The sequence below is a fragment of the Lepidochelys olivacea genome, assembly GCF_965140295.1.
Source record: "Lepidochelys olivacea isolate rLepOli2 genome assembly, chromosome: 5".
Lineage (NCBI taxonomy): Eukaryota > Metazoa > Chordata > Testudines > Cheloniidae > Lepidochelys > Lepidochelys olivacea.
The window spans coordinates 135,897,272-135,918,340 of NC_140415.1; the positions used below are offsets into that span (position 1 = coordinate 135,897,272).

The 21,069-nt window shown below is 46.0% G+C and overlaps 1 protein-coding gene across 1 annotated transcript in view; it reads right to left on the minus strand.

Moving 5' to 3' along the window:
* Positions 1–20,031, minus strand: part of SMU1 (SMU1 DNA replication regulator and spliceosomal factor) — a 30,390-nt gene extending 10,359 nt beyond the window's left edge. The window contains exons 1-7 of the mRNA XM_084628116.1: positions 19,887–20,031; positions 17,810–18,020; positions 16,700–16,852; positions 15,854–15,964; positions 12,848–12,976; positions 11,011–11,130; positions 7,706–7,822 (exon numbers count right to left, since the gene is read on the minus strand). Coding sequence (XP_084484242.1) covers positions 7,706–7,822; positions 11,011–11,130; positions 12,848–12,976; positions 15,854–15,964; positions 16,700–16,852; positions 17,810–18,020; positions 19,887–19,912 — 867 coding nt within the window. The 5' untranslated portion in view covers positions 19,913–20,031. The remainder of the gene's footprint in view (positions 1–7,705; positions 7,823–11,010; positions 11,131–12,847; positions 12,977–15,853; positions 15,965–16,699; positions 16,853–17,809; positions 18,021–19,886) is intronic.
* Between the last annotated feature and the right edge of the window lie 1,038 nt (positions 20,032–21,069).

Genomic DNA, 21,069 nt, shown 5'->3' on the forward strand with positions numbered 1-21,069 from the left:
AGTTAAGCCACCTAGCAGTACGTACCCTCTGCTCTTCCTACCACACACCCACACCTTACCATACCACAGCTACTGTACACCATGCACCCCCACCGTAGCTCTATTTCCTAGTAATGCCAGCCTTCCAGCATCCCCTTCAACCATTCTTCTGCACATAGCCCTTCAGTAAACTACCCTCTCTCAACACTATTACACCAAACTTCCAAGTACTAGTGTGGGGGGGGGTGGAGGGGGGGTTAAAACAAATCAGGTAAAGGGGTGCTTGCACAAAAGCAAAGGGGGCAGAGCTACGGTTGCAGTAGGTGCTTGTTGTGGTATGGTAAGGTGTATGCCTGTGAAGGTGGATAAAAATCAATGATTTTTTAAAAAAAATTTAAAAATTGTTTTTATTTAAATCAGATTTTTTTTTATAAAATGCTTTTTCAAGAAAAAATTATCTAAAACATAGTTTTAATTAAGATACATTATAGCTCAAAGATATCTCATCAGGGAATAGGCATTATAAATTCTAATTCTATAGTAAGAGACAATATATTCATGTAACGTTTAAGAAAAGTTTTGTAAATGAGTTCAACAGTTCATGGATTAGGGACCCAATCTTATGGGGTTCCAGGGGCTTCTGTATAGATTATTTAGGTTAATCTTTCTATCTACCCAATGGGACTCAATGCTCAGTCTAGAAGATAAAGTCAGAGATGCAGTTCTCAAACTGTGGATTTGTGTCTCCAGAGGTAATATGCCTGTTAACAGCAAAAATATTTTTAAATAAATAAATAAATATACAGAGGTGAGAAATAACAGACCGCAACTCTATTGTCCCTCTGCAAATTTATGTACACAGAGTCAATCCCTTACCTCGCTCTAAAAGTGCAAAGTTTCAAAAAGTTCAGTGAATAGAACTGGGGGCAGAATAGATCTGGACAAGGAGAAGAAGTCTGGAGATAAATGTGAGAAGCAAGGGACATATGCTTGTTTTGTTAAAATATTACATGTTTGCCGTTAAAGAAAACAATCCAGAATACTTAACGTTGTTGTTTTAGTTAAATACAACAATTTAAATATCTGTCTGTCTGTCTCCTCCTAATACAGCATGGCAAGAAAATCCTCCAAATATTAATGATAAACCTGTTGAATTGGAGATAGTTCACCTCTCAATGACTTCATAACTATCTGTTTCAATTACCTTTGGTAAATTAAATAACCAAACAATCATTCATTTTCTGATATAGCTGTAAAACTAATCTGAAAAGTTTTTAAAATAAATCACTATTTAAAAAAGTATAGTGTGTACCTTCTAAAAATGAAACATATCTATCTCTGAGTTGTGAAGAATATGTATTAAGGTTATAATAACCAACAAGAATGCACTTTTATGTAGGAAACCATGATTAAATCGAGTCTTCCTGACTAGTGATTTAAATCAAATCCACCCGGGTGCCTGTGAGTGGAGGAATAGAGGGTCTTGACTTAGGTGGCTTAACTTTTCACCGCCTTGTTCTTGTGGTTTTGTACCACGTGTACCAACAGCAGCCCTAATTGCTTTGTAAAACAGGGTGTGTATTATTCAACATGCATCCTAATGGGGAAAGACAGCCTACATGCAATCTGCTTGTTCCAGTCCTGCTCAGCAACAGAAGGGAGGGCGGAGTTGTATCGGCTATGCTAGACAAAGCAAAGGATTTCAAATTGGGGAGTATTTAGCCTCAAGGCTGTAGTTTGTTTTTAATTTGGCAGATTACGAAACAGATTCTCACTTGAACCCACACAGGGGGTTCAGTTAGCCCCAAACTACCATCTTCAGTTCTGCTGCTCCTACCTATGGCAGTATTTGGGGTAATCAAACTGCTGGACAGAGAACCCTGTATAGAGACAGGCCAGACTAAGGACAGCAGGTGACCTACATGTGGTTCAGGAGACAGTTTAGCCACCCACTTCCGCCCCCCCCTTCCAGTGTCAAGCCTTAAGTTTCAATGTCTTTGGCTTTCTGTGTTTAAATCAAATCCTTCCAATACCCCAACTTTATTTTAATTTAAAGCCATGTTAAAACAGAACTATGGGGGGGGGGGGGTCACTGACAACAGAAATGGGGATGTTAGTATGCAGGCTCATCACATGGTATGAATCACTGCAATAGACAGTAGCTACCTATCAACCCAGACTACCAATATCTTCACCACACCTCTCCTTTGAAAGTGATTGGCTGACCTGAAAGATTCCAATCAACCCAGCAACTACGACTTTCCCCTACAAACATCTAACTGTGGTACATAATCTATCATTGAAATAAGCTTCTGTACCAGACGACTGGATGATAGCTAATGTAATGCCAATTTTTTAAAAAGGCTCCACAGGTGATCCCAGCAATTACAGGACAGTAAGCCTGACTTCAGTACCAGGCAAATTGGTTGAAACTGTAGTAAAGAACAGAATTGTCAGACACATGGATGAACATGATTTGTTGGGGAAGAGACAACATGGTTTTTGTAAAGGGAAATTATGCCTCACCAATCTACTAGAATTGGTAGAGGTGGTCAACAACCATGTGGACAAGAGGGTGGATAGAGTATACTTAGATTTTCAGAAAGCCTTTGACAAGGCTCTTAAGCAAAGTAAGCCATCATGGGATAAGAGGAAAGGTCCTCTCATGGATCAATAACTGGTTAAAAGATAGGAAACAAAGGTAGGAATAAATGGTCAGTTTTCAGAATGGAGAGAGGTAAATAGCGGTGTCCCCCAGGGGTCTGTACTAGGGCCAGTACTATTCAACATATTCATAAATGATCTGGAAAAAGGGGTAAACGATGACATGGCAAAATTTGCAGATGACAAGACTATTCAAGACAGTTAAGTCCAAAGCAGATGGTGAAGAGTTAAAGGGATCTCACAAAACTGGGTGACTGGACAAGAAAATGGCAGATGAAATTCAATGTTGATAAATGCAGTGTAATGCACATTGGAAAACATAATCCCAACTATCCATATAAAATGATGGGGTCTAAATTAGCTGTTACCAATCAAGAAAGTTCTTGGAGTCTTTGTGGATAGTTCTCTGAAAACATCCACTCAATGTAAATCAGCAATCAAAAAAGCTAACAGAACGTTGGGAATCATTAAGAAAAGGATAGATAAGGAGACAGAAAATATCATATTACCTCTATATAAATCTATGGTACACCCACGTCTTGAATACCATGTGCAGATGTGGTCGCCACATCTCAACAAAGATATATTGGAATTGGAAAACGTTCAGGAAAGGGCAACAAAATTATTAAGGATATGGAACAGCTTCCATGTGATGAGAGATTAATAAGATTGGGACTTTTTAGCTTGGAAAAGAGATGACTAAGGGGGGATATGATAGAGTTCTATAAAAGTCATGAATGGTGTGGAGAAAGTAAATAAGGAAGTGTTATTTACTCCTTCTCATAACACAAGAACTAGGGGTCACCGAATGAAATTAATAGGCAGATTAAAAACAAATAAAAGGAAGTATTTCTTCACACAACACAGAGTCAACCTGTGGAACTCTTTGCCTAAGGATGTTGTGAAGGCCAAGACCAGAGCAAGTTTCAAAAAAGAACTAGATAAATTAATGAAGGATCGGTCCATCAATGGCTAGTAGCCAGGATGGGCAGGGAAGGTGTCCCTAGCCTCTGTTTGCCCAAAGCTGGAAATGGGCAACAGGGGATGGATCACTTGATAATTGCCTGTTCTGTTCATTCTCTCTGAAGCACCAGGCATTGGCCACTGTCAGAAGACAGGATACTGGGCTAGATGGGCCTTTGGTCTGACCCAGTATGGCTGTTCTTATCTATTCCACATCAGTTTCCCCCTTTCCTTGTAAACATGACATGCCCTCAAGCTAATCTCCAATTTAGGAGCTGTTTTCTAATCGAGACTGCAGAACTCTAGGTTATCTGGGTTTGGTTTTACGGATGCCTGAACTCATCTGTCCTGGCAGCTCTTCCTGGTGCAGGACACTGATGGCCGTAGCACTCCTATCAGGCTGCACACAGACATTAGCCATACAAAAAGGATTGCACCTGTCAGTAATGGGGATGCTGCTGGGCAGAGGGTTGCCTGGCCTAAAGCTGAAAGAGACTTTCCACCCCCTACTCCTCCAGAAAGGAACAACAGGCCACTGATTTGGAACAAAAAATAAAACTTCACCTTGGAGCTACCCTTTCTTTTCCCTTTAGAAGTTAAATGTTACTCAAACCCCCTCATTTGCGTTAAACACCGATTAACAGATGAGTTCTGTTTTCCATTATTTCTGCTGTTTACATTTTAGACTATTCATATTAAGACAATGAAGACAGGCTAATTTAATTTGTGTTTCTAGTCACTTTCGGGTACTCATGCATTAACAGTATGCTCTGCCATGGCAGGGTTTCAAATGCTGCAGGGCATACGACCAATCATCTACTTTCCCTGCCATTTAACAAACATGAAAACATTCCCATTAGGTTTTGTTATTTTTCTAAGGGCACGTCTAGACGCAATAAGTCGATCCCCAAACGCGCTCCCCATCGACTCCGGAACTCCAGCTGGCAAGAGGTGGAAGCGGAGTTGATGGGGGAGCGGCAGCGGCCAACTCGCCGCCGTCCTCATGGCCAGATAAGTCAACCTAAGATATGCCGACTTCAGCTACGCTATTCGCGTAGATCAAGTTGTGTATCTTAGGTCGACTCTCCCCTAGTATAGACCAGGGCTAAGTTAACACACAACCTAAATGTTGGATCCCGACTACTTATGACGCGCTATGCTGTTTTGCTAATTAGCACATTGAGAGGCAGAGACCTGGGGTGGGAAGGTAAATAAACTAAAGAAAGACTAGAGTACAAGTTCTGAAAGACACTTCAATGTCCTGCACAACCCTCACTGAATTAAGGTAAACCCTTTTGAATTAAGTTTAAGTGTCACAGGAGTTCACTGTATTCAGAATCACAGAATATCAGGGTTGGAAGGGACCTCAGGAGGTCATGTAGTCCAACCCCCTGCTCAAAGCAAATCATCCCAGACAGGGCTTTGTCAAGCCTGACCTTAAAAACCTCTAAGGAAGGAGATTCCACCACCTCCCTAGGTAACCCATTCCAGTGCTTCACCACCCTCCTAGTGAAAAAGTTTTTCCTAATATCCAACTAAACCTCCCCCACTGCAACTTGAGACCATTACTCCTTGTTCTGTCATCAGCTACCACTGAGAACAGTCTAGATCCATCCTCTTTGGAACCCCCTTTCAGGTAGTTGAAAGCAGCTACCAAATCTCCCGTCATTCTTCTTCTGCAGACTGAATAATCCCAGTTCCCTCAGCCTTTCCTCATAAGTCATGTGCTCCAGCCCCCTAATCATTTTTGTTGCCCTCTGCTGGATGCTTTCCAATTTTTCCACATCCTCCTTGTAGCGTGAGGCCCAAAACTGGACACAATACTCCAGATGAGGCCTCACCAATGTCAAATAGAGGGGAATGATCACGTCCCTTGATCTGCTGGCAATGCTCCTACTTATACAGCCCAAAATGCCGTTAGCCTTCTTGGCAACAAGGGCACACTGTTGACTCATATCCAGCTTCTCATCCACTGTAACCCCTTGGTCCTTTTCTGCAGAACTACTGCCTAGCCACTCAGTCCCTAGTAACGCATGGGATTCTTCCATCCTATGTGCAGGACTCTGCACTTGTCCTTGTTGAACCTCATCAGATTTCTTTTGGCCCAATCCTCTAATTTGTCTAGGTCCCTCTGTATCCTATCCCTACCATCCAGCGTATCTACCACTCCTCCCACTTTAGTGTCGTCTTCAAACTTGCTGAGGGTGCAATCCACGCCATCCTCCAGATCATTAATGAAGATATTGAACAAACCGGCCCCAGGACCGACCTTGGGGCACGCCGCTTGATACCGGCTGCCAACTAGACATGGAGTCATTGATCACTACCCGTTGAGCCCGACGATCTAGCCAGCTTTCTATCCGCCTTATAGTCCATTCATCCAGCCCATACTTCTTTAACTTGCTGGCAAGAATACTGTGGGAGACTGTATCAAAAGTTTTGCTAAAGTCAAGGAATAACACGTCCACTGTTTTCCCCTCATTCACAGAGCCACTTATCTCGTCATAGAAGGCAATTAGGTTAGTCAAGCATGACTTGCCCTTGGTGAATCCATGCTGACTCTTCCTGGTCACTTTCCTCTCCTCTAAGTGCTTCAAAATTGATTCCTTGAGGACCTGCTCCATGATTTTTCCAAGGACTGAGGTGAGGCTGACTGGCCTGTAGTTCCCCGGATCCTCCTCCTTCCCTTTTTTAAAGATGGGCACTACATTAGCCTTTTGCAGATGTTCATGTATTATTGTGGGATTGTATGGAAACTCTCTGTGGGCAGACATGAGTAATGTAAACACTGGGAAGTGGTATTAGCTTCAAAGGACTTGTTTAAAGAATGTGCCAGATACGAATGAACTTTTGGTTAAGTGGGTTTCCTAGGAAATCTCTAAGAGGAGATGAATGCAGATGTACCCCTCCAACCCAGTTATGCAAAACCTCAGCCTTTTCCATTGGCTACTGATTACCTGCTCCCAGAATCTCTCGATCCAACACCCTAGCCATAAAAGTATGGGCTGATTTATTCATGGGGGTGCTTGTTCTGAGCCAAGACAGTTATGAACTGGTAACCACAGTAAAACCCCTTGGTGGGTAGTGAAGGACTACTCCTACCAGAGACCTTGTTGGAGTTGTGGTGACTTTTACTGTTTTAGTAGGTTTTCCCTGTAATACTTTCACCTTCGGAATAAGTGTGCTTGCTTAGGAAGAACTGTGTGGTACTTTATAATTGTGGGCAATCACACCGTTACAGCCTATGAGGAGAAAGAAAAGTAGGCCTGCTTAGTCAGTCTGACTTGCTGGAAAATTCAGTGTAGACAGGGAGCTGTGCAGCCTGGAAATACCCCGCTCAGGAAGGAGTGAGAGACAGAGCTCCACCCAAAAGAGTGACAGCTGGGGAGCCAGAACCCTGATAGTGGGTGCCCTTAGAGAGCGAACAGAGGTGCAGCTGCCCTGAAACATGATAAGTCTTCCAGGAGTGAGCTTGCACCCCTCCAGATGGCAACTCCCCAGAGGTGTCAGATTGAGAACCACTGTTCTAGAGGGTCACAGTGGGAGCATCTCAAAACCAGAGTGTTAGATACACAAATAGAGACATTGCACTTGTTCATATCTGAGGCTACCATATAGAATGCACTGCACATACTAAATGCCTTATGCAAGTCTAAAGGACAGTAGTTATTGAACATGAATACTCATCTCCTTTTCTAGAGGATATCATTTGAAAAATTTCCCAAACTAGCAAGACAAGTGGATCTTTACAGACCATTAGCTTGTATAATTATATATTTAGCAGCCTTGTGTAACAAGATCAAAGGGCATGAAACCCACAATCCCGAGTCTAAAATCAATTCCTTTCTCAAGACAGGCACAATACTATAATCCAAAAAAGTGTATTAAAAAGTGTCTTCGTAGGCCAACTTTAAGACTGGAGAGTATGAAATTATAGCAAGAAATCCGTTTCCAGTGCATGGGGAAATTAACAATAGGAACTGAGCATCAGACTCTCTTCCACCTCACACTCCTCGAATTTAAAGGGTACAATGTGTACATTTGATTTAGCCTAATCTTTCTGTACTTCCTAACAGTTTCTATGTCCTAAAATTCATACCTTGATCTTCCCATCTTGTGCTCCAGTTGCTAACATTTCTGTGTCTCTACTGAAACACATGCACAGAACTGCATCATCCATCATCATAAAGTTATCTTGTGCTTGGTATTTCAGATCCTAAATGAAACAGCAAGAACATCTGTCAGTCACAGCAATGGAGGATAAAAGAGAACTAAAACTAAACAGCAATAGCTAATTGCCATCGATTCATGGAAGAATTCAACTCACAACAGTAAGTGGCATATTATGTTCATGAACATTGAACCAGCCACATTCCATCTGGCACCTGCAATTTGAACAACAAACCTGTGCCACATATGTGGGAAATGGAGAATACTGTGTTGTCACATAATAGCTAAAATACAGTTATGGAGGGAAAGAATCCCCAATGAATCAGTCCAACAGATGTTTTACTTCTAAATTCAAAACTATGATTGAATCAGTCAAAATAATACCTATACCCAAATTTGTTGAACCAGTAGTAATAACAAGTCAACCAAGCTTTGGTCCTGAGGCTGCTTCCTAGCTTTACGGTACCCACTGCTAAATTAAATATATATCTAAATTCTTCATCACCGCAAAATACAAAGCATTTAGTTCATATACAAAAAAATTAAATACAGCAAATAATCACATAAAACAAACATTAAAACCAATCAGATGATGGGATCAAACTAACATGTGGGTACCACCCAGCTGTAGCATTTAGTTTTAAAATATTGTTATGTACAGAAGTGTTAATAAGTATCAGGGGGTAGCCGTGTTAGTCTGTAGCCACAAAAACAATGTGGAGTCTGGTGGCACCTTAAAGACTAAACAGATTTATCTGGACATAAGCTTTCGTGGGTCAAAAACCCACTTCTTCAGATGCAAGTGTTAATAGGTATCTCATTGCTTATAATTTGTTATAAAATACAGCATATATTAAAGATTGGCAAAAAAAGACAAAAAACCCATGCATTGCAATGTGCACTCTAGCCCATCATGTAAAATAAGTGACACCCTTGAAAATACTGTATTTCCAAGAATGTCGGAGGGAGAAATATTGAGGACCAAACACAAACTTAGGCCCTACACTGAATAAAGCACCTCAAAATGAAACAGGCAAAATTACTGACAAGACTTTTTAATGATTTACAAGTGTGGTGCTAAACTTTTTGCTCAAAGTCCCCTGGTAATCCAAGTTTGAAAAAGATAAGAATATTCTGATAGTAGGGCATGTTGTTCTCCATAGCTATCCTACTCAAATAACAAAAATAAAGGTTATGTTAATGAATAATTTAGGATGATACATGTTGTAAACTATGATATCCAAAGATGAAAAATAGCTAAATGGCAAAAAAGGGCTATACTGTATTAATAATAAATTATTAACATTACACTATGAAAGGTGAATGAGTTTGGATAGGCCAGGGTAATACTTATACTAAGGCTTTCACCTAGTCTTTACTTGACAAGAGTGTTGTCTTCCAATTTCTCTCTTATGTAGATTTGCTTAAATGAGGCTTACAGCTGACAAGACAAAGGTGATGTTCTGTTTATGGAATGTATCACATTGGAGGACGTACATAAGAGAAAGTTAATCGGTACAATATACAAAACGTAATGCTGAAAAGTCCCTATTTTGGGAAAAACAGGGGTAAGGTGACATGAAGACACGAAAAAAAAGGGGACAGCAAACATTAGATAAATTGAAGCCTGCGCATGTGTATTGTATAGGTTATATAAGCATTATCTTAATGTTGATTGGATGAAAGCTAATGTATATGTATTATGGGAAGGTACCAAAAGCCAAATGAACAAGGGCCCAAGTCCAGAAACTCAGAAGGGAAGAAAAGCTTCCTGGCACCCCAGAACTTGATAACTTGGACCCCTATCTGTTCCATCTTATCTGTTTTATTATGTCATATGTATATGACCAGAAACTAAGCGACAATAATTCTTTTTTAAAATTCATAAATAAAAGCAAGAATTGGGTGGACTCATGCCTCAGTTTCCCACCTTACATGCTCAGCTCTGTTCAATCAATGGCACCAGCCTACAGGACTGATCATTCTGGCAACTGGTTAGTCTCCTTACCAGCTCAACCCCAAGTATTTCTCCAGATGAGTCTGCTAACTACAAGAAACCATGTAATGGTGTTGCAATACACCTCTACCCCGATATGACGCGGTCCTTGGGAGACAAAAAAAATCTCACTGCGTTATATCAAACTTGCTTTGCCTTCCCCCCCACCCCTTGACGGCCCCCTCCAGAGACCCCCGTCCCTAATCACCCCTCGCCCCCTGACAGACTCTCACCAGCAGCAGCAGGAAACGGAGGAATGCAGCCCCAGCCCGCTCCACTCCACCACATCCCAGTCACGGCGCTCTGCTTCCTGCCGCCGGTAAGCACAGGGAGGTTGGGGAAAGGATGTCCCCCAGTGCGCTCTACTTTCCTTGCCCTGGCCCCAGGTGTGTCTCTTGGGGGTGGAGTTGGGGAAAGGTCCCGCACTGACCTGCAGCAGGAAGTGGAGCGCCGCAGCTGGGAGCTGGCAGAGTGGAATGGGCTGGGGCCGGGCTGCTCCGCTTCCGCTGCTGCCAGTGAGTGAGGGGGGAATCCCTTCCCCCAAGCCCTCTCCCCTGAGCGACAAGACTGGGGCCGGGGCGAAGGAAACAGAGCGGGCTTCTCCCGGCCCCCCACTAATCCCCCAGGCCACTCTGGGACTGCAGGGTCCCCAAAAGTGCCCCCACCTCCCCACAGCTCCTGCCTCCCAGACCGGGGGGGGGGGGGGGAAAGAGCCCCTGACAGCCCTCGAGACCCTCTACCCTTTATCCAACTCCTCAGCCCCGGCACAGCACGCCACCCTTAACACGCTGCTCAGAGCAGCGTGTCGGAGCTTTACCGCGTTGTATGCAAACCTGCGTTATATCGGGGTAGAGGTGTAATTATTTCTATATGTCTATTAAAGGTACGTTATATGGCCCCCTTTACCACAGTATCTGAGCACTTCACAATTTAATATTCTCATCCTCAAATACCTCTGTGAATTACGGCAGTGCTTTTATTCTCATTTTGCAGATGGGGAACTAAGGCACAGAGAGATTAAGTGACTTGTCCAAGGTCACACAGGGTGTCTATGGCAGAGCACAGAACTGAACCTGTATTTGGTACCTCCCAGGCCAGCACCCGGGACTAGCCTTCCCCTCCAAACTCATTTTAGTTAGATTCAGCTGGATTTGAAACCTGGTTTCAGAGTTGAAAAATGCACTCTCTAACCACCAATCAATCCACTTCCCAGTCAAATGAATCCAGAACTACTTTACCTTCCTGATCTTTCCAGTAGTGAAATTCCACACTTCAATGAATCCATCCACAGAGCCTGTTACCAAATACTGACCATCTGGAGAAAACCTAGCACATTCCACATGTGACTTCTGGCCAAACTGTTTTCAAATGAAATAAAAATAGAATTTTAATATGAGATCAGTTTCATTTTAAATCAAGTTAACTCTTTGGTGCCAGTACATGATATATTCCAGGGTTTAAGGTTAATTTATTTTAACTTAGTGGTGGAGAACAGCTGCCAGCTGTACTGGGCTACCTACTTTTAAATAAAAAAAACAAACCAAACAAACCAACTCCTTTTTGATCAAGAATTATTTGTGCAGCTGCTTTACTTCTATGCCAGCCAGTCTCTGCTTTCAAAAGTAGTCAGGTTAGTTTTCATTAATTTTTGCGATCGTGATGTCAATTGACACCTTTACAATGTCTATTTAGCAAACATAATTAATACAGCTGAAAAAAATCAAAAGAAATAAAAATTGTTTTGTTTGAAATGCTATTTGCTACATGAAAAAAATTCAGAGAGAAAAAGCCACTTTTCACTTCCCCTCCAACCCCCATACTAGAAAACAGGGGGTAGGGAAGTACAAAATCAAGAAAGTTTTTCCTCCTCCACTGAAGTGTAACAACATTTTTCATTTCAAAATTTGTCTTAATGCAAAATTTGAACCAAAATTATTTTTTTCCACAACAATAATCATGATTGGAAATGCAGTTTTTGTCAAAAAAGTTTGATGAAAATTTTGATTCACCCTAGCAATTACAAAGAAGTGAATTTAGTGCTGGTGGAAATAGACCAACACAAGCAAGCAGCAGAGCCAGTTTCCAGGTAACCTAACGAGTGCAGCTTGCCTATACTAGGCTGCCTGATTTCCTACCAACCAGGTGGTGTAGCCAAAGCCAGCAGAATGGCTCTTAAGCACGGCAGCAGTTCACCAGCTGCTCCAAGCATTTGCCCAGGGCTGCAATAGCTCCTGCACCTGCTTATTCCTAATCCTGCTCCTGCCTCACTCCAGGTAACCTGGCTCTGATCCTCAGCTCAAGATTCCTGACTTCTGACCCTTGGCTCTGACCCTCGGTTGCAATTTCTGGGTATCGATTCCTGCTCCAACCACTAGACCTGACTGCTCATGTCCAGGTCATTGACACAGAAACCCCTGTAAACCATATTTTCTATTTATTATCAGAACAGGCAGCTTGCAGAGAAAACTGGCAGAGCTACTGAGCATGAACTGGAACTACTAGGCTTATGGAGTTCACCTATAAACCCTGGAAACTCCACAACAGAACAGCTGTCTGCTGTAAGTCAAGCTTTGCAGGAGCACAGAAATTTCAGAGCAGAATCTGTTTCTATATTGAAAACTATATGAAAAGCTTTTTGTTGTTGTGGCTGAAAGCACAAAATACAAAAAATATTAGTTATAACAACAACTTAGTGCCACACTTAGAATCAAAGTTCCCATGACTAATGGAAGTTACTAACATGCATGCACAAAACCAAATTTTTAAGAATCCGTTTTTTCCTGTAGATAATGAGATCCTTAATCAACCAGAACACAACAGCATTTAAAATTCACAACTCAAAACCACCTGAAATGTAATTAGCATTCCTCCACCCTTAACCGGAGTTTTCATTCAAACCTTCCAAAGATGTACTTCTGGGCCAAGACGAGGCATGGAAAAATTTAAGTAAAAAGGCTAAATTTTCAAAAAGCTATGAGCACATGAAGATCGGGAGTTAAAATGAAAGTCTTGGCTTAAGGTAACTATAGCAAGTACTACCAAGCATTATACAGAAAAAAGTTAGTAGAATTCTACCTTAATATGTCTGCTCAGCTGCGTGGGGAACTTTTCTTCTTCTACATCTTTCACGGCTGCTTTACCTCTGAACAAATCAATTGTCATCCCTGGAGGAAGCAGTCCCTGGTGCTGTTGCCATTTCAGTGCCTTATGAGAAGCCAAAATGATTATATTTAGAGATCCTTTTCATGAAGTAAGCTCAGTCAGTGTAATCCTCTCAGGAGGGGCTGCGTTACACCAAATTCCTTAGTATAGCAAGCATTTCCTAGAAACCTTCAATAAACTTTGCACTTCTAACTTTTGAACTGAGTGGCCACTCTAAGATTTTTCAGATCAGTTACTCAACGCAATGCTGTTGCCAGAACTCTGGAAACCAATGCAAAGGTTTGAGCATATCTTTGTTATTTCCAAGTGTTCCTAGCAAGAGAGAAGAGCTGCAGGCCCTCCCTAATTGTTTTCCTTTCAGTAATTTAATTACAAAGGATGAGATAAATATGAAGTTGTACACAGTTAGTAGTTAGTTCTGAAAGAGCTGACAGAGATCTATTTACATATAAAAGTAAAGGAGCTTTGATAGTCCTTTTATGAACAGATAGAAAAATAAAATTTACTTTATTTTGACATACACAGCCACTACAGTAGAATAATAATTTTCCCAACACAGGACATAATACTTATTTCAAATCAATATACATGAGAACATAAAAATACCCACATGGGTCTGATTAATGGTCCCCAGTATCCTGTCTTCCAATAGTGGCGAATGCCAGGTGCTTCAGAGGGAATGAACAGAACAGGCAATCATTGAGGGTGATCCATCCCCTGTAATCCACTCCCAGCTTCTGGCAAACAAAGGCTAGGGATACTCAGAGCAGGGTGTTGCATCCATGACCACCCTGGCTTGTAGCCATTGGTGGACCAATCCTCCATGAACTTATCTAGTTCTTTTTTGAACCCTGTCATAGTTTTGGGTTTCACAACATCCTCTGGCAAGGAGTTTCACAGGTTGACTGAGTATTGTGTGAAGTAGTACTAGAACTCCTCACTTAACGTTGTAGTTATGTTCCTGAAAAATGCTACTTTAAGCAAAATGAAGTTAAGCGAATCCAATTTCCTCTTTAAGAATTAACTCCAGGGAAATTTTTCTCTCCAGACAAAAGACTACACACACACACACTAACTATAAGTTTTAAACAAACAATTTAAAGCAATGATGCTTGTGAAGTTTGGTTGAGGTGGTGAAGTCAGAGGGTGGGATATTTCCCAGGGAAGGCCTTACTGCTAAATGATGAACTAGCACTCGGCTGAGCCCTCAAGGGTTAACACATTGTTGCTAATGTAGCCTCATGCTCTACAAGGCAGCAGGAATGGAGGGAGGAAACAGCATGGCAGTGGCTGTAAACATTCTTTGTGGAAACTGAACATGATGATGAAACCCTGCTATGCCACTGAAGCGCACCACTGCCTCCACTTTCCAAAGTGCCAGGGTGTGTGAGAGAGTGAGACAGACACACACACCGTGTGTGAGAGAAAGAGACGTGCATTGCCCCTTTAAGTGCGCTGACTCCACTGAGTACACTGCCTTTTTAAGTAGATCAGCAAGTTGAGACAGCAGCTGCTGCCAGCAAGCTCCCTCTGTCCTGACCCCTGTCCTGTCCCGCTCTATGGAGATGGGGTACAGGAGCAGGGGTAGGGGGACACTGACATCAGCACCCCTCTTCCCTCCTACCCCCTGCACAGCAAGCAGGAGGCTCCTGGGAGCAGCACACAGCAGTGGGAGGAAGGATATCTGAAGTGCCCAGGGACAACTTGCTGGGCAGCTACCACACAGGGAACTTAGGGGAGCTGATGGGGGGGACTGCCGATCCACCCTGGTTCCAAGCGCCCACCAGCTAGCTCCAAAAGGCTGCTCTTTCTTCACGCACTGAACAAAGCGGGCAGCTGCCAAACAGTATAAGGGAGCACTGGCACAACTTTAAATGAGCACATTCTCTAACTGATCAGCAACATAACAATGAAAAAACGTTAACCAGGACGACGTTGAGTGAAGAGTTACTGTACTTCCTTTTGTTTGTTTTAAACCTGCTGCCTATTAATTTCATTGGGTGACCCCTAGTTCTTGTGTTATGTGAAGAAGTAAACAACATTTCCTTATTCGCATTCTCCACAACAGTTAAGATTTTATAGGCTTCTATCATATCCCCTTAATTGTCTCTTTTCCAAGCTGAAAAGTCCCAGTTTTATTAATCTCTCTTCTTACAGAAACTGTTCCATACCCCTCATCACTTTTTTGCCCTTCTCTGTACCTTTTCCATTTCCAATATACCTTTTTGAGATGGGGTGACCAGATCTGCACACAGTATTCAAGATGTGGGTGTACTATGGATTTATATAGAGCCATTGTGATATTTTCTGTCTTATTATCTATCCCTTTCCTAATGATGCCTAACATTCTGTTAGCTTTATTGACTGCTGCTGCACATTGAGTGGGTATTTTCAGAGACCTATTTACAATGACTCCAAGATCTCTTTCTTTACTTTACTTTCTTTAATTTACTTTAAATAAAGTTTAAGCAATGAAAAAAGTTAAAGTAGAACTTTATTAGTTCACACTCACCAGGAAGTCCATTGCAAGTGACTGAGTTTTGAAAGGAGTAATCAATTTAAAAAGCAGGGACAAAATCTCATGAAATATAACTTATTTAAATAGTTTATTTTAGCTTTATTTATTATCATCTATTAATACCCATAACCTATTCTATAAAAAAACAAAACTAACAACAACAAAAAAAACCCATAAACCACAAACAGCAATTGTAGGAACATGACCTCTTACTATAGCTATTAAATCCTTGATGCCAGGAAGGAAGAGACTTATTTGCATGTGCTATTTATAAAGTGTGAGATTAATGTGGTTCTACTATGGCAAAGCTTAGTACCAGGCCACCCAAATTTCAGTCTCATACATTAAAAGTCTAGAAACAAATTGGTATAGTTAGTAAATATATTTTCTTCAAAAATTACCTGCCCCAACAATGCCATAAGACGCGATGGAGGTACTACACTGACTTCTCCAGCTAAAGCTTGTGCAATAGCAGCTCTCCGTTTCTCTTTGCTGCTGCCATCTGGGTATGCCTAGGAAGAAGATACATGTGAAATTATCATTTCCTGCAAGAATTTTGTCACAGATCTCTGTCACTTTGATTAAAAATAAGATACAACTACAAGTGTTTGAGGGACCAAGGAGCGAAGCGAATCAAAAAGAAGACAAAAGCATTTTGTGTGGCTAAAAAAAATTCTAGATGCAAAACACACCTGAATAAAGGGATTAAATTTAGATTTAAACAAACCCAGTCTAAATCAAATATATAAAAGACAATACCTGGCAATTTTATAATTTTTTTTAATGTACAAAGCATTTTCAGATCTACAGAAGTGGACAATTATTGTTTCCAACATTTTAAAGATGGGAAAATGAGACACAGACGACTTAGGTGACTTGCCCAAGATCACACCTGAAGTCTGTGGCAGAAATGAAAACTGGACCATGATTGTCTGAGTCTCAGTCCAGTGTTTTAACCACTTGTGAATCTTAAAAAGGATGTATTCATGAAGTGCTTAATAAAAATCACAAAAAACATTAAAAACTGCAGTATCGTAACCAAATAAAAACGACATACTGAAAGTACAAACACAGAATTTGAGAGATGGGGATGACTTACACAGAAAAACCAAGAAGGGAAAAAAATACTAAACAGAGTAAGCTTTTCATTAATAAGTGTGCCGTGCAAAAAAGAGTTACGCTAATTACAAATTCTCCAAGTCATATAACTACAACTTTTTTTTAAAAATTCCACAAATACAACTTACCTCACGAGGGTCAAAGTAGGACCTGGCCAGGAGATTCTCAAGGTGAATGTATCTCTCTGGCTGAGTCTGTTTTAACATGATCATAGGGTCAGTTTGCCTCAGGAGGGATCTAGCAGCACCCAGCTCACGGAGTTCTATTAATTCAAGAACAACCTAGAGTAACATAGAAACATGACAGGTTTCAGAGTAGCAGCCGTGTTAGTCTGTATCCACAAAAAGAAAAGGAGGACTTGTGGCACCTTAGAGACTAACCAATTTATTTGAGCATAAGCTTTCGTGAGCTACAGCTCACTTCATCGGATGCATGTTAGCATCCACAAGATAAAATACAACTCTTACGTTAACAGTTAAACAATGGGACAGTATTTACAAATGCAAAGTGTGAATATGATCTAAAGAATAAACTCTTCACACACTATTTATCCTTGCTTTGAAGAAATTTGTGGTTAAAAATGGAGATATGATTTTATACATAGATGCAAGAAATATTTTCCACCTCAACCTTCAAGGATCATTTGTTCACTATTGATGCTGAAGGTATGTATTTGACATGCATCCAAAGCTGAATTTCCTATCTATAAAGTAATTCTACAAACCGAAGTTTTTAAGATTTGAGCAGTGCATCACAGGGGGAAGAAAGATCTTGACAATTAGATGTGCAATTTGTTTCTTCCCCACAACGCTAGTTTTTCCCTTAGTGGCACTCATCCAATGGTGCAGAGCACGCATTCTGACCCAGAAAGAAAAGGAGGACTTGTGGCACCTTAGAGACTAACCAATTTATTAGAGCATAAGCTTTCGTGAGCTACAGCTCACTTCCTCAGATGTGGGATGCATCTGAGGAAGTGAGCTGTAGCTCACGAAAGCTTATGCTCTAATAAATTGGTTAGTCTCTAAGGTGCCACAAGTCCTCCTTTTCTTTTTGCGAATACAGACTAACACGGCTGCTACTCTGAAACCTGTCATTCTGACCCAGGAAACCCAAAACCAACTCATGATTTTCCCTTGTGACATTCTGATAGCTTTGATCTTGTGGTTAATGGCAGCAGATTGGTGTTCATAAATGCACAGTGGGGTGCGTGGCTGGTACTGTATTGCTGACACGTCCACCTGTTCATATAGGTCGATCAGGGTCTTGTCCGGCAGCTTGAGAGACTGTATGGCCTGCAACACTGTGTCCCAGTGCCCACTGTTGATATCAGCCACGAAGCTCTCAATGCTGTCCACAGTGTTGAGGGACACAGTGGTCTCCTCCTGGAGGGTGGCCAGTGCACGGTGAAGGCTGTTCTCCTTCAGGTACTGCATAATGAGCCGGATCACGCTGCGAGGGGGACGGAGGCACAGAGACACTCAAGGGTCAGGATCAAACCTCCCTCAAGGAGCAGCCCCAGGGTCACCCCCAACCCGATACCTTCCAGGAACGGGACCAGAACCACACCCCCTACCCGGGAAAGGGGCTGAGGTCACCCCCCCAACCCGGGAACCCCCGGGAACGGGGCCGGGGCCACCCCTCCCCCCAACCCAGGAACGAACGGGGCCGGGACACCCCCCAACCCGGGACCCCCGGGAACGGGGCCGGGGCCACCCAAGGAACGAACGGGGCCGGGACACCCCCCAACCCAGGACCCCCCGGGAACGGGGCCGGGGACACCCCTCCCCCCCAACCCGGGAACCCCCGGGAACGGGGCCGGGGACACCCCTCCCCCCAACCCAGGAACGAACGGGGCCGGGACACCCCCCAACCCGGGACCCCCGGGAACGGGGCCGGGGCCACCCCAGGAACGAACGGGGCCGGGACACCCCCCAACCCGGGACCCCCCAGGAACGGGGCCGGGGACACCCCTCCCCCCCCAACCCAGGAACCCCCGGGAACGGGGCCGGGGACACCCCTCCCCCCCAACCCAGGAACCCCCGGGAACGGGGCCACCCCCCAACCCGGGACCCCCGGGAACGGGGCCGGGGCCACCCCAGGAACGAACGGGGCCGGGGCCACCCCAGGAACGAACGGGGCCGGGGCCACCCCAGGAACGAACGGGGCCGGGGCCACCCCCCAACCCGGGACCCCCCGGGAACGGGGCCGGGGACACCCCCCAACCCGGGACCCCCCGGGAACGGGGCCGGGGACACCCCTCCCCCCCAACCCAGGAACGAACGGGGCCGGGGCCACCCCCCAACCCGGGACCCCCGGGAACGGGGCCGGGGCCACCCCAGGAACGAACGGGGCCGGGACACCCCCCAACCCGGGACCCCCCGGGAACGGGGCCGGGGACACCCCTCCCCCCCCAACCCGGGAACCCCCGGGAACGGGGCCGGGGACACCCCTCCCCCCCCAACCCAGGAACGAACGGGGCCGGGGCCGGGGACACCCCTCTCCCCCCAACCCAGGAACGAACGGGGCCGGGGCCACCCCCCAACCCGGGACCCCCGGGAACGGGGCCGGGGCCACCCCCCAACCCGGGACCCCCGGGAACGGGGCCGGGGCCACCCCAGGAACGAACGGGGCCGGGGCCACCCCAGGAACGAACGGGGCCGGGGCCACCCCAGGAACGAACGGGGCCGGGGCCACCCCAGGAACGAACGGGGCCGGGGACACCCCCCAACCCGGGACCCCCCGGGAACGGGGCCGGGGACACCCCCCAACCCGGGACCCCCCGGGAACGGGGCCGGGGACACCCCTCCCCCCCCAACCCGGGACCCCCCGGGAACGGGGCCGGGGACACCCCTCCCCCCCCAACCCGGGACCCCCCGGGAACGGGGCCGGGGACACCCCTCCCCCCCCAACCCGGGACCCCCCGGGAACGGGGCCGGGGACACCCCTCCCCCCACAACCCGGGACCCCCCGGGAACGGGGCCGGGGACACCCCTCCCCCCACAACCCGGGACCCCCCGGGAACGGGGCCGGGGACACCCCTCCCCCCACAACCCGGGACCCCCCGGGAACGGGGCCGGGGACACCCCTCCCCCCCCAACCCAGGAACGAACGGGGCCGGGGACACCCCCCAACCCGGGAACCCACGGGAACGGGGCCGAGGCCACCCCAGGAACGAACGGGGCCGGGGCCACCCCCCACCTCAGGAATCCCCGGGAACGGGGCCGGGGCCACCCCCCACCTCAGGAATCCCCGGGAACGGGGCCGGGCCACCCCCCAACCCAATGCCCCCGGGCTCACGCCCCTCCCCGCGCTCACTCCGAGGACTCGATTTCTATCGACATCTTGGACCGCCCACGCTCCCCTCAGCTCCCACCAGACAGAACAACAAGCGCCACTTCCGGCCACGCGCATACCCACTTCCGTGGGTGGGCCAGGAGCGACTCACTCACTGCTCAGCACGCATGCGCAAAACAAAGGCCGGGGGCAGAGCGGTGGAGCGCGCTCCCCCGCGCTCTGCGAGCAGCGCGCATGCGCAAGAGACAGACGCAGTCCGCGCCGTGAAATGTGCGCCCGGCCGGAGGTCTCCTCATTGCGCATGCGCAGAGTGAGGGAGTCAGCCAATCACGGCCGGCGACGGGAAATTCAACCCCTCCCCCACCAAAAACCCGCCACCCGCAACTGTTAAACGAGGAAAAGGTGACCAACGGACTCCCTCACGTGACCGGCGGAGCGCGCCGTGAGCCGCCAGGGGAGGGGGCGTGGCAAGCGAGGGGCGGGGCTTCGCCGCCAGCTCCATTTTGCCCCTCCCGGGCCCCGCGCCCCGCCGCAGCGAGCAGGCCCGGGGCCTGGCCAGGCCGGCCGAGGGAGAGCGCCCGGAGGTGAACCCGCCCGCGGAGGCGAGCCCGGGGCGCCGCGGCCCCGCAAGCCTTGCGCCTCTGGTGGCGGGGGGTTAGCGGGGGGGCCGCGGGGACTCCTCCGCCCTTAGGGCGCCCGGGGCTGGGCCAGAGGGCTCCAAGTGGCAAGTGCGGCCAAGCCCTTGGAGGCTGACAGATGTATTGGGGCATAAGCTTTCCAGGGCTAAAACCCCCTTCATCAGATGCCTGGAGTGGAAAATGCAGGAGGCGGGTATAAATAGGACAGTACATGAAAAGATGGGGGTTGCCTTACCAGGGGGGCGGGGGGGGTCAAGGCTAACGAGGCCAATTCAATCAAGGTGAACGTCCTCCTTTCCCCACAGTTGACAAGAAGGGGTGCATATCAACAGAGGGAAAATTACTTTTTGTAGTGACCCAGCCACTCCCAGTCTTTATTCAGGCCTAACTTGATGGTGTCCAGTTTGCAAATTAATTCCACTTCTGCAGCTTCTCCTTGAAGTCAACCCCTGCAACAGACCCCGCTGCCAACGCTGTCTGCATATCTGTTCAAGGGACACCATCATAGGACCTAACCACATCAGCCACACACATCTACCGATGTGATCTATGCCATCATGTGCCAG